This window comes from Fusarium phalaenopsidis (genome assembly GCF_050370095.1).
Source record: "Fusarium phalaenopsidis strain FUZ10S chromosome Unknown contig_32302, whole genome shotgun sequence".
NCBI lineage: Eukaryota > Fungi > Ascomycota > Sordariomycetes > Hypocreales > Nectriaceae > Fusarium > Fusarium phalaenopsidis.
Genome location: NW_028145405.1, coordinates 2,538,487 through 2,551,681, shown reverse-complemented (window position 1 = coordinate 2,551,681; position 13,195 = coordinate 2,538,487). Strand labels below are relative to the sequence as shown.

Sequence of the window (13,195 nt, the reverse complement as noted above, 5' to 3'; positions counted from 1 at the left end):
AAGCCCCTTGCTGTGCGCTGATACGTCGTGTTATTTCTCCCGCGTGCAGTCGATTCCATGTCCCTGCGTCTCCCTGCGTCTGCGTTCCATGCGTTGACGAATGATACCTATCAATCTCGGCCCCGAAATTTGACCCAGGACCAAAGAGCTCAACGGTCCATGCTCCCGCTCGCTCGCCCTGACATTGATACTTCGCTTCTGTGCATCACCGGTCTCTAGCATCTCTCCGTCGGTCGTCTAGTTATCCGCCATCCTTGTCGATACCGGGTTGACCGCTGAAGCGCGCGGACCTTACGGTAGCCGTGGAGCTTCCCCAATCGGGACCCTCAACCACCAGCCTGGCCTGTCCTGTCCTTGTCCTCCACTGTCGTCTATCACCTTGTGTCGCCTTCTCCTGAACATTGCACTTGAACAACTCCCCATCAAAACCACCACAACAACACGCTAACCATACAGACTGTCCGCGCTTGCGCTTTCACCGTCACACGCTCGATGGCTTTGCGTCATCCCGTATCGCCCCCGACTACGTCACACAGCAGTTAGATGGAGCCCGTGGTGTATGACGAGACCCCGTTCGCCAACTACCTCAGAGGTGAGCTCCCTCCTCAGCCTCGTCCACCAACATATTCACCTTGATGGCTGACATTTTACAAGATGGGGGAGATGAGCCTCAGTCGGACTGGGCGCCTGGCGCGACAACGCCAGAACCAGAATCCTCCGCCGGTCGATCCAGCCCTTCACCACCCTCCAGTCCATCTCCCTTCGCTCCCACGGGCCGACCCTTGGTGAAGCCAAGATTCCGTAATAAAGTGCCCAACCCTCTCCAACTAGATGTTCCCAAGCCCTCGGTGTTGCGCTCCATGCGGAGGAACTACTCGGTATGTCAATGTGGCCTCAAGTTATCCCTCGACAACGCTCATAATGTCCACTCCATAGGCCGCCGTAGCAGCGAGTATCGATCGAGCGGATAACGCCAAATTTCTCGAGCAATTTCGATATACCATTATTGCCTCTCAGTTGTTAAGCGGTCACTCGGGATTGGGACAACACCAGCTCACCGCCAATGGCCCCAACGGACCACCACACGACGAAGCCAAATCTCTGTTATCGACCGAAGGCATCCTGGCATCGATTCTAGCGGCTCTTGCTATTGCAGTTATACTGAGCTGGGTGGTGGAAAGTGGCGTTACGAGAAAGAGGCTCATTTTCTTGCTCATCCTATGCGCGGCTGCGATGTTGCTGGGCCAAGTTTATATGAGGAGACAATGGTTGCGTTATCGACGGTCACAATCACTTTCGGAGATCACGGCGTTCATTGAGCACTCGCACGCTTTCGATACCGCATCCGGAGCTGCGCTTTCTCTTATACAGGAGGTTGAGCTGGTCTCCAGAGGATACCGACTGTCAGTCTATTTATAGCCTCGTTGGTATGCTCTTTGCTAACTATTTCGCAGAAGCGCGCCCTTGCCTCCCATTAGCCGCATCGAGGATCGCGCGCAGTCACGCAAATGTGTTCGGCTGCGCAAGGCGGCCAAGGAATCGTTGGCCGAAGTTCTTGACGCATATAACCAAGTCTGCACTGTCGTCAACGGCTTCGCGGAACAGACAGACTTGGAGAAGTACTACGACATATACGACATAACCGATTTCGACATGTCAGATGCACGCCGTGGATTCAACGAAGAAGAGTTTGATGACCCCGAGTCGTTGAGGACGCTCAAGATCCTGTCTGCCCGTTTCTTCATCGTCCGCAAGCTATTTCTCTGCGCTTTGTTGGCCCTTGATGCCAGCGGCGATGCCAATGACTTGCTTCGTTGGACGACAGCTGTCGAATCCCTTCTCAACCTCAATGCCTCGACCAGTTCTGCATCTGCTAGGCTGCAGACTCTTTTGGGCGAGGAACAAAGTGAGTCTTTGATTCAACATCCCACACCTGATTCTCTGGCTTACACACATTATCTAGCTTTCACTTCGCCACCAACGCCAAAGCATGCTCTGACGCCTGGACGAGAACGTTGGCGAGCTCAACTGCGAAAACTCAACTCACTGTCAAGCGGAATAAGGGGCTTACAAGCGAAGCTTCAACTACTCCGAGAAGAGTCAGATCGCACACTCAACGATTCCAACGACATTTCGGAGCTCGGACCGAATCTCATGGCGCAATTCGAGTCAATCGGCATGGACCTAAAAGACTTGATGGCGGCATGGGAGGAAGGTAGAGCAGCTCTAGCACTCGGTATCGATAGGAACGAAAAGAGGCTCTCATCCATGAGCACCCTGCTGTCGCCTGCAAGCTCCCTGAGCGGACTGACGACGGTGGATGAAGGTGGCGGAACAGCCGAAGCGCTCAAGGCCCTTACAGGCGAATCTCCTCCAAATTCAGATTATGCCGGGTCTGCAGACCACGAGACGCTCGAAGTATTTGAGGCAGTCGCCCGGCCACGACCGCGAAGCATGCTCACGAGAGAGGAGAGAATCCTTAAGGTTCGAGAGGAGAGGGAACAGAAGGCCATCGCACGACAGCACATCGACGCAACCAGAGGAATGCTCCGCGAGCTGGAGACAGTCATTAATCTACGACCACGAACGCGTGCCAGCGCACCAGCAGGAAGGATTGTGTCGATGTAGGACGAATCTCTTTCATATTGTCGACCATCACAACGTTACGATCATTTTCGCCGCCAGTTTTTTGTCATCGCTTCCCGCCATTCACTCATCACCATCACCTGGCCAGGCATGGACGGACACGCTTTTCCACACTCGCTTTTCAATCACGTATACATCAAACCGGAACAAACAAACAGACAGACACAGACCGATAGAAACGTCCAGCATCAAGGCAGCGTCACGACGACATGGTCAGTTCTTTGTGGGCGGCGCTTTTTCATAGAAGGGTTAAGGTTAGGCAACGGCGCAGGGGATTGGAATTGAAAATGTTTTTTTTTTTTTTTTTTTTTTTCGCTTTTGAACTGGGCTGCTTGGCCGTTGCAATTGCCTCGTCAAACGGGAATTCTGGGACAACGTGTACCAGAACCGCTGCACGAGGTTGACGGCACACATACCTGTACATGACACTCTTTGTGCCCAGGTTGTTTCTTTGCGTCAAGGATCGATTGATTGCATTCTAAAGATAATGATTATTAACTACCTAGCTGTGAGATACTTGGATGTATGATAGAGGATCGTCCTGGGTTGATAGCAGAAGAACAAGGCCTTGATAGGTCTAATTGAATAAGAACCTGCCTATTCCATCCTCTACAAATGAGAGTCAAGAGGTTGATGTGATAGGTTGGCACGTGTAATGCCCCGCGTCTTGACGCGTCGCCGTGCGAGCTCCTACCCGCGCCCGCGTCCTTCGCGTTAAGTGGCTACCGCAGGCGCTGTGCTAAATTAGAGGCAAGGCAGGTACTCGGTAAGCTGTCTGCCTGCCTACAATCCAATCTTAGATCCATTCCCGTTTTCCACCCTTTGATTCACGACATCAACAATCTCTAATTTTCCCCCTACTCTGGACAACTCCGGCTCTGTCGCCAATTTCCTCATATCAACCCATTGACTCTTGCGTCTCCATTCTCCTCGTCTTAATCTGATCACCAGTCTATTCTCTCAGTCAGTTGTTCCCCAGCAACCCACGGTTGCCCCGCCCCTTGCGTGGCAGCTTCGCGCAAAACCATCATCACCCATCACCAGCAGCATCGCAGCACAAACACAAGCACAGCACAGGCTAACAAGATCACGGCTGCAGACATGTTGGAAGCACGACTCGACCAGGCCCAGGTCCTGAAAAAGGTGGTGGACTCGATCAAGGACCTGGTCCAGGACTGCAACTTCGACTGCAATGACACTGGCATCGCCCTCCAGGCCATGGACAACTCGCACGTTGCCCTCGTCTCCATGATGCTCAAGGCCGAGGCCTTCTCCCCCTACCGCTGCGATCGCAACATCTCGCTGGGTGTCAACCTCACCTCGCTGACCAAGGTGCTGCGCGCTGCTCAGAACGAGGACCAGTTGACCCTCAAGGCTGAGGATGGGCCCGACGTGCTCAACCTGGCCTTTGAGAACGCAGAGAACGACCGCATCAGCGAGTACGATCTCAAGCTCATGGACATTGACCAGGAGCACCTGGGTATCCCCGATACCGAGTATGCCGCTACTATCGCGATGCCCTCGGGCGAGTTTCGACGCATCTGCACGGATCTGATGGCCATGTCAGAATCAGGTTGGTACAGACTCGAAGGGTCACCACTACCCTGCTAACAGAATTCAACAGTCGTCATCGAGGCTTCCAAGGACGGTGTTAAGTTTGCATGCAGTGGTGACATTGGTAACGGCTCTGTCATGTTGCGCACCCACACCGACCTCGACAAGCCTGATAACAACGTCGCCATTGAGCTGACAGAGCCCGTCTCTCTCACTTTCTCCCTCAAGTACCTTGTCAACTTCTGCAAGGCGGTCGGTCTTTCGAACCAGGTCAAGATCTGCCTCTCCAACGAAGTGCCACTCTTGGTTGAGTACCAGATTGCAGGCTCCAGCCACCTGCGCTTCTACCTCGCCCCCAAGGCAAGTCATCCCATACTCAGCACTATTGTTCTTCCCTTACTAACATGAGTCCGTAAAACAGATTGGTGACGAGGAGTAAACTCGACCAAAAACATGATACGACACCATCCTACTTGACTATAAGCCCGGCGTTGAGGTTACGAGGATGCGGTGAAGTGGCTGCGATGTGTACGCGCAGTGGGGAATCTGCCGGGGATACGAATACCAGGGATATAACTCTTGAGAGACTCATTAGGGACGGAGGGAATGTTTGGGTGATTGGGATGGACGGACTAGATGGAAGGACTATGTATGAAGAGGCTAGACTGTGGCAAGCGTGTCATGATAGCCTGGCCATCCAAGACGTCTACTTTGACGATAATGATACATGCTTTGCAGTTGCCATGGATCATGATGGATGACATCAGGTTGCAGGTGAAGAGTATTTGTGTGATGGAATGCTAACACTGGAATTATCGGTGTCCATATTGTCATGCTATCGGTCCTCACGATAGTTTCATGTTGTCTACTGCAGTAAACAGGCCACATCAGTTGACTCAAAGACCTAAGCGACAGCCCGAGTCGGCGGAGTGAGGCCACAGTCAGCGAGACAAAGAGTGAGGATTTCCCTAGTGCGGGGCAATGAACGGCATCGGCCTCTTTTTTTGGCGGGGCAGACGGGACGGGATGGAAGTCACTAGCAGGAAAAAAACTGGAAGGGGGGGATTGAGTCAAGGGAAGGAAGGATCCATATAACGTCGTCGATGTGCATGTCCCCAAGGTACCTGCCTTTCTGACTTGCCTTACCCACTTGACGCAGACTAAGGTAGACTCGGGTGCTTCGAGTTACCTCGTGACTACTTGCCTACCAACCAACCAACCTTCAACCTCCATCGATAGACACAACCACTCTGACTCAAATCTAGACTTGGCTCCGTCCTTGTTGCTCATTCACTCACTTGCCGCTCTCAACCTTCAACTGCTTATACCTCAAGCCCCGGCGTTTGTTTCTCCGACCAGTCACTTAAATCACCTCAAATCTCCCTCGGAGCTCTGACGTAGAGCGAGAGCATTTGGTCCAGTGACGTCTCGACACCAAAGGTCTCAACCTGGGGTTACTTCTTGGCTCAGGGAAGAGGAAGAAAGGGTGAACAGAAGAAACCTTGTATACTCCCCCGAGAATACCACCTCGGAACCATGTCTGATGCTCTTCCGGTGCCCGACACGCGAGTTCTCGCTGTCGCCAGCCATGTACGACCTCTTTTTTCTCGTCTCTCATTCTCAAGTTCCTTGGCTGACAAATGTCCGACCCGTCTCAGGTTGTCTCGGGGTAAATTAAATCCAGAGTTCCAGATCCAGGTCGTCATCCGCAGAAGCTGACTCTTTGCCGGGGGTTCCAGTTATGTAGGGAACAAGATCGCCGTCTTTGTGCTACAGTCTCTGGGATGTGACGTCGCAGCCCTCAACACCGTCCAGTTTAGTGAGTAGCCGGCCTCTTTGAAACAGTCGAAAGTGCATGTAGTCTGACCGATGATCTTTTAAACGCCAAGGCAACCATACCGGTTACAAGCAATGGAAGGGTACCAGAGTCTCGGCGCAGGAGATCATGGAGCTGTACGAGGGGTTGAAGCAGTCGTACCTAGACGACTTTGACATGATGCTCTCGGGATACATCCCCGGCGCCGAGGCCGTCAACACGGTGGGGCAGATCGGCCGGGAGCTCAAGCAAAAGGCGGCCGAGACCCCGGGCAAGTTCTTCTGGGTGCTCGACCCCGTCATGGGCGATAACGGTAGGCTCTACGTCTCGGAGGAGGTCGTCCCTGCTTACAAGAAGCTCCTCCACGACGCCGATCTCATCCTACCAAATCAGTTCGAGGCAGAGTAGGGACTCTTCACCTGGCTCAAGTCCTGAGCTAACAACTCGCCCAGGCTCCTCTCAGAGTGCAAGATCCACGACATGGATAGCCTGCACAAGGCCATCCAGGCCATGCATGACAAGTACCAGGTCCCCCACATCGTCATCACCTCAGTCAACCTTGAAGCCCCCGACCACCCGCCGTCACACCTGTCGGTGGTGGGCTCGAGCATGACGTCGACCGGACAGGCTCGGTTCTTCAAGATTGTCTTTCCGTCCATCGACTGCTACTTTAGCGGCACCGGTGACATGTTTGGCGCCCTCATGGTGATCCGCATGCGTGAGGCCGTCTACAACGCCAACGACAGCCTCCGTCACACAGCCAGCTGGCTCAGCGATGACTCGGTCTCCGCTGTCGAGCTACCCCTCGCCCGCGCCGCCGAGAAGGTCCTTGCTAGCATGCACGAGGTGCTATCCAAGACGTGCGAGGGCATGCGCGGCGTCGTCGATCGCACCCTTACCGAGATGAGGCCTCAGGACCGCGCCAACGACACAAAGGTCCATCTGGTTAAGAGCAAGGCGGCTGAGCTACAGCTTGTAAGGAATCTAGACTGCTTACGCTCGCCGTCGACAGAATACCGTGCCAAGGCGATATAGAAAGGTCAGGATATAGAACTTGGGTATAGAACAAGAGGAATAGACGTGTTTTAAAGAGCGCATACTCGTTGTCTCTTTGAGTCTATCTGTGAATATCCCCGTGGTATCCTCATCCATGTCCCCTACCAGCCAAGTCTAGTGCCGTAATATCCCTTGACTTTTCATCATGTCATGCAAGAACCAGTAACTAAGGTCCTGGTATCTTTTCTCTAACCAGTGCTTCCAAAACCACCAGCGCCTCGGACGCTCTCCTCAAGCTCTTGGACCTCGACAACCTCGGGGGTATAGATGCGCTCAAGGACGAGCTGGGCGATGCGGTCGCCCTCCTTGATCTCAAAGTCGGACTCGCCGTGGTTGAAAAGAAGGACTTTGACCTGGCCTCTGTAGTCGGCGTCGATGACGCCAGCGCCCGTGTCGATGAAGTGCTTGGAGGCAAGACCAGATCGGGGAGCAATGCGGCCGTCTGTTGGATGCAGTCTGGTCAGCAATCCATGTCGATTTGCGCTCTGTAGATAGAGCTACTCACAGGTGCCAGCGGGCACAGCCATGCTAATGTCGGTGTCGACAAGAGCCTTTCCACGGGCAGGGATCGTCGTGTCGCGCGCAGCGTAGATGTCGTAGCCAGCAGCAAAGGCGCTGCCGCGAGTAGGCAGCCGGCCCTTGTCCGAGAGCTTCTTGATCTGCAGGGCGGGAGGGGCTTCCATTGTAGCGGCGGTCTTTACTCGTTTGGCGGGAGGGGAGGAGATGGTAGCGTTGGTGGCGTCGGCAGTCATGATTGTTAAAGGGAAAAAGTTGGGAATTGTAGAAGGGGGGGTTGAATATCGAGAGGTTGAGAGTGACAGGGGAGCTTGACTGGGGACTGATCTTGGTTGGGAGGGAGACGCGACGCGGACCACGCGTTGGGTCAATTGACCAATGAGAGGGCTAAGGGGTTAAAGTGGTTGCTTCTCTGGCAACCAGCATCATGGAAGCGATAGAAGGGATGAAATAGGGAGAATTCTAGGCTATTGGGCTCGAAGACCAGGTAGGATGCTTTTTATTTCTGGCAGATATGCCATGCGGTACTTGGTTTAATGCGAACATTGTGGTAAAACTATGTTCTACGATATATATCAAGGTGATCATGGACGGCTCTCAAGCCTCCAAATCTCGTCCAAAGTCAACCAGTCTAAGTCTCGTCGCATCTCGAGGGTGAAACTGAGCAACCTTGGATCTCACCAGGAACCGCGCCGCCGCTGACTCGCGTGGCAACCGCACATACGACGCAGAATTGTCGCCGTTGGCCTCGGCGAGCGTGTTGAGGAGCTCCTCGGTCAGCTGCCTCATCTCAGCGGCCGCCCCTGTGACCTCGTCCTGGCGTCCCCCGGCCTCGTCACCGGCTTGGCCCCAGATCTCGTCTATCCTGCGCTGCCGCTTATCGTCCTGGCCGGCCCCTTCCTTGGCTTTCTTGAGCTTTCCCTGCGCGTTGAAGCCCCCAGCCAGATCCTCGTTGTCAATATCCATGAGGTCACCAACAACGGGGCCACCCAGCTCTTCTGCCGCGAGCATAGGGGCCAGCTGGTTGTCGATGAACTTAAGGAGCACCTTCATGAGCTTTGACGTCTCCTTGTCATAGCTCCTCTTCTTGCTTCGGAGCTCCTGCAGGCGTTCCCTTGCCCCTTCTGCTTGGGTGACATTGGTATTGGCGTCCAGTTCATCGCGTAGAGACTGGATCCTTGCGCTTAGAGCTTCCCCGAGCAGGTTTTGGTCCTTGAGACGCGCTTGATCAGCTTCGAGCTGACGCGACAGCTGCTCGTGGCTAGCGCGTTGCGAGGCGAGATACGCATTGCTTTCTTGGATAGTCTGATGAGTCTTGCGCAGAGCCAGCAACGCCGGGAGCAGAGATCCTGGAGAAGGCAGAAAGGGGTCAGAATCCGTGACCTCCTTGAGGGCCGTCTGGATGACCCGCGCCTGGCCTGCTACCGACTGAGGGAGCACATCCTGGCCTGGACGGAGCTATTTGTCGGTCAGATTTGATGGGTGCGGCGAGAAATAGAAGTATCATACCCTTTCCAAGTCATTCTCATGCTCGCGAACTTTTTGTTGAAGCTCTTTCAATGTCTGGTCGAGACTGGCCGTATACGCCTGGGCCTCGGCGCGCTGCGATCGCTCATCCATGCTTTCTGGAGTGAAGGAGTGGTAGGTAGCTCCACCAGAGCAATTTTTACACTCTAGCAAAGCAGACGCTGCATCAGGACGGTCCAGAACGATGTGGCCGAGAATTTCGCGGCCCGAAGGAGGATGCGCCTCAAATCATGCGAGTTGGGGGTCCGGCAGATGGGAATGCACACGCGGGATGCCTGTGGATGGTATCAAGGCTGCCTCACGTGAAGGGCTCTCTTGAGAGTCAAGTGGACCAATGTGAAGCCTCTTTTTTGGTTGTTTGTCTGGGGGACACACTGCTCGGAGGAGGCAGATTGGATGGATGGTGCCCAGGCGTGTGTTTATGTGATACTCGTTTTTGCGCGCGTCGCAAAGTCGCAGTGGGTGAGGTGTGGTTTGCAGGTATGTACCGTGCGCTGCACAGTCAATGGCCAGACAAGCAACCTACCGATGCAGAAACCACGAGACGCAATGGACCTGATACGAAGCAAGCACAAGTTTTGGGCTGAAAATCCCATCAATCGCAAGAGGTTTGTTAATTCGGGCTTCCCTCTCGTGTCACGCCATTGTCCAATGTTGCTTACTTTGCTCAGCGATGCAAGCTTGAAACGACGGTCTCAGTGGCTCTGAAAATCACGGTAGCCTTCCTAGCTCCCCGGAATTTAGGGCGCCGTGGTGTAGCCAGGCTGTGGAGATGGGACAATTCTTGGCTTGTGCAAACTTGGTCAACCTTGGTCGGAATAACGAGAGAAGGAGAGAACTGGAGTTATATTTGAACCCAGAGATACATAGAAGACAAGTTCAAGTTGTTTCTACCTATTTTGCTCGGAATATCAACCTGAATTCACTAACACAACCCCTACCACATCTCCACACTGTGCCTCTGCCGTGGCTTGCTAGGGGCCCAAGCTCTCTCACCAGCGGGGGCCGCACGTGACCCTAGGCCAGCGCATCCCCGTCCTAGGATTCGACAGAGAGCGATTTGGTTTCAGCTGCTGCTTCTCCCGCCTTCTCCCAAACTCTCCTCTCGCCCCAACCGCATCCATCGATCACTCGACCTCGTGTCATCTCTCTTCCCTCCTCCCCCCATTCCCTTTCCATTCAACCCGTGAGGTTTCTCATCTTCTGCCTCTTGAGCGATTATCAGTAATCGTCTCTGAGCGCCCCTTGTTTTTTCTTGTCCCTTTTTCCTCCCTTTGGATTGGTCATCGCTCCTCCCCAGCCTTGGCGCCTTCGTTTCGTTCCCTTGCGACACACACAGGCAAACAGAGGAGAGTCATCGATCCAACGACCCTGCTCATCTCGCTGCGCTCCCATCCTCGTTCGCATTACTGTCCACGGTTCGCGACGCGATATCCAATCCCATCGAGGCGCTGCGACAACCCGATCGAGCACGCGGTCAATAGGTTTGAGCTGAGCACTGTGCCTCTTCCTTTCTGCTTTTCAGAAGTCCGTCCCAGCATCGATCGCTTCACCTCCTCCTCACAACCACTCAACATTTCAATCAATCACAAGCCATCATCTATCTATCCGTCTCCGCCCTTCCTCCTTCCCGCCCACCGTCTAGGAGATCTTCCCGGGCCCCCAATTCGACGCCCGCTGCAAGAGTTCTGGAACGCGCCCTGACCTGAGCCCGACTTCTCGAATCAATCCCTTCTCCTTCCATCCAGCCCGCTCGCAGCACGCTCCGCTCCGCTCTCTTCCAGCGCGACACCAGTCACTTCACGAATACTTCACCGAGTCGCCATCCCATCGAAGTCACTACACCAGCACGTTTTCCTTCGAAAACCCCTGAGTGTATATAAGACAAGCAAGATCAGCAATAAACAAAGTTTCGTACTCTCGACTGTACCTGGGAAGAGTACATCTGTGAATTATCGTTTACATCCAAGCAAGAATGTCTGCCTCGCCATCTCAACCCACCCAATCGGCCAAGCGCCCTCTGGAGGAGGCCTCGTCGCCTTCGCGCGCTGGCGACCAGCCTGATGCCAAGCGACCAGCTCTCGACAAGATCAAGCACGACGAGGACGCCGAGGTCCCTGAAGCTCCCGCCGACATCGCCGCTGAGGACCGCCACGCTGACGACAAGGTGAACGGCACTGCTAAATCCGAGCCGGATGACGATGCTGCTGCGGATCAAGGGTCCGACACCAAGACGGCTGCCGCTACTGCCGTCGCCGCTTCCTCGTCCAACGCCGTCAGCTCGGCCACCGCACTCGATGAGACAACCTGGATCCATATCCGTGCTGTCATCTCTAGCCCGGAGGCAGCTACCGTGATTGGAAAGGGAGGCGAGAACGTTTCCAACATCAGGAAGCTCTCCAACGCCAGGTGTACCGTCAGCGACTATCAGAAGGGCGCCGTCGAGCGAATCCTCACTGTCAGCGGAATAGTGGACGCTGTAGCCAAGGTAGAATTGTCTCCCATGTTTCTATCGCAAATTTGTGACTAACATGATTCAAGGCATTCGGTCTCATCATTCGAACCCTCAACAACGAGCCGCTGAACGAATCATCAACCTCGTCCTCCAAGACGTATCCTCTGCGCCTACTGATTCCGCACATCCTGATCGGTTCCATCATCGGTAAGGGCGGTGCTCGCATCCGCGAGATTCAGGAGGCCTCTGGTGCCCGCTTGAACGCGTCGGATGCTTGCCTCCCCATGTCGAGCGAGCGATCTCTGGTGGTGATGGGTGTTGCTGATGCTGTTCACATCGCGACTTACTACGTGGGTAGCACCCTTCTAGAGCAGCTCAACGACAGATTCGGCGGCCCTGCTGCGTCCGCATATGCGACCCGAAGTGGTGCCCCTGCAGGTTCCATTCCTGGAGGTATGCAGGTTGTGCCATACTGCCCTCAGCCGGCCTCGGGCCACTACGGACGAGGCGAGAACTATGCCCGCCACAATGACCGTCGCTCGCACCACATGCCTCCTGCGCCCTACCCTCAGCAGTATCCTCACGCCGCGGCCCAGGCTAACCCAGCCATGCCTATGCACTATGGCGGCGCGCAAGGAGGTGGTGCCTACGGAGCCGCTCCTCACGTTCAGCCGCACATGCCTCCGCACACAGGTCCTCAGGCTCACGGCGGTGCTCCTCAGGCTCAGCCCATGGGTGGCGCGATCCCCGGCGGCCCCATCACTCAACAGATCTACATTCCCAATGACATGGTTGGCGCTATCATCGGCAAGGGTGGACAAAAGATCAATGAGATTCGGCAGATGAGCAACAGCGTGATCAAGATTAACGAACCGCAGGACAATAGCAATGAGCGACTCGTGACAATCACTGGAACAGAGGAGTGCAACCGAATGGCTCTGTACATGCTCTACTCTCGACTCGGTGAGGTTCAAAACAGAACTGGCAACAACTAAGCTTCTAACGTGTGCGACCTTTACAGAATCCGAGAAACACCGTATCTAACCCTTCCTTACGCGAATACGACAAACATTCCACTACGGGCGAACTGCGGACGGCAATGATTTCGGTATATCTGAGGGAGCAAAGACGTTAAAAGGGGGATGAAGCATGTTTTGACATTCTGAGCTGGGGAGTTGGTTTGGAGCGGGTTCGAGTACGGAAAGGCCAGATCGAATACCCGCAACGGACGACATACGGACGACGATCGATACGCACGCGGCAAGCATAGCATTGTGCTTGAGTCCAGGCTTCAAAGCAGCCAGCAGCAGGGCGGTCTAGGGCAGGTGGAATGGCATAGAAATGGTGTCAAAGGATGGGTCGCATTTCATCGGGACGAACAAACAAGCAAGACCGGGATGTTTGGTAGGGGAGCTGGGAGCATCTCTGTAATAACTGACAGCTCCCGAGGTATCTGCTTTTTACGGCGCATTGACTTGAGTAACTCTTTTTTAATTCACTGATGCAAAAGGCCTTTGGTGATTCATATTCAGGTTGGTCTCATCTCATTGGTTTTTTTGGTGGTTGATATATTCCAAATCACAAATGGTATCAAAGCAGAGAGTGATGCCGCAGCAAGCCTACTC

At 54.3% G+C, this 13,195-nt stretch overlaps 6 protein-coding genes across 6 annotated transcripts; 4 read left to right on the top strand and 2 right to left on the bottom strand.

The window, feature by feature from the left end:
* Positions 1-543: 543 nt before the first annotated feature.
* On the top strand, positions 544-2,628 carry LRP88_08162 (Mysoin-binding motif of peroxisomes-domain-containing protein; the record flags this gene model as incomplete). Its single annotated transcript, XM_083244671.1, has 5 exons — positions 544-592; positions 655-878; positions 937-1,403; positions 1,455-1,906; positions 1,964-2,628. 5 exons carry the CDS (start codon positions 544-546, stop codon positions 2,626-2,628), a joined length of 1,857 nt encoding a protein of 618 aa, XP_083099165.1.
* A 1,119-nt stretch (positions 2,629-3,747) lies between these two features.
* Positions 3,748-4,608, top strand: LRP88_08161 (proliferating cell nuclear antigen; the record flags this gene model as incomplete). The annotated part of the gene is made up of 2 exons (XM_083244670.1): positions 3,748-4,219; positions 4,271-4,608. The coding sequence occupies 2 exons, from the start codon at positions 3,748-3,750 to the stop codon at positions 4,606-4,608; spliced, it is 810 nt and encodes a 269-aa protein (XP_083099164.1).
* Positions 4,609-6,145: 1,537 nt separating this feature from the next.
* LRP88_08160 (Ribokinase-like protein) lies at positions 6,146-7,051 on the top strand (the record flags this gene model as incomplete). The annotated part of the gene is made up of 2 exons (XM_083244669.1): positions 6,146-6,420; positions 6,469-7,051. The coding sequence occupies 2 exons, from the start codon at positions 6,146-6,148 to the stop codon at positions 7,049-7,051; spliced, it is 858 nt and encodes a 285-aa protein (XP_083099163.1).
* A 209-nt stretch (positions 7,052-7,260) lies between these two features.
* Positions 7,261-7,824, bottom strand: LRP88_08159 (bifunctional dITP/dUTP diphosphatase; the record flags this gene model as incomplete). The annotated part of the gene is made up of 2 exons (XM_083244668.1): positions 7,261-7,514; positions 7,578-7,824. 2 exons carry the CDS (start codon positions 7,822-7,824, stop codon positions 7,261-7,263), a joined length of 501 nt encoding a protein of 166 aa, XP_083099162.1.
* Positions 7,825-8,185: 361 nt separating this feature from the next.
* On the bottom strand, positions 8,186-9,208 carry LRP88_08158 (uncharacterized protein; the record flags this gene model as incomplete). Its single annotated transcript, XM_083244667.1, has 2 exons — positions 8,186-9,046; positions 9,098-9,208. 2 exons carry the CDS (start codon positions 9,206-9,208, stop codon positions 8,186-8,188), a joined length of 972 nt encoding a protein of 323 aa, XP_083099161.1.
* A 1,882-nt stretch (positions 9,209-11,090) lies between these two features.
* Positions 11,091-12,565, top strand: LRP88_08157 (KH domain-containing protein; the record flags this gene model as incomplete). Its single annotated transcript, XM_083244666.1, has 2 exons — positions 11,091-11,603; positions 11,657-12,565. The coding sequence occupies 2 exons, from the start codon at positions 11,091-11,093 to the stop codon at positions 12,563-12,565; spliced, it is 1,422 nt and encodes a 473-aa protein (XP_083099160.1).
* Between the last annotated feature and the right edge of the window lie 630 nt (positions 12,566-13,195).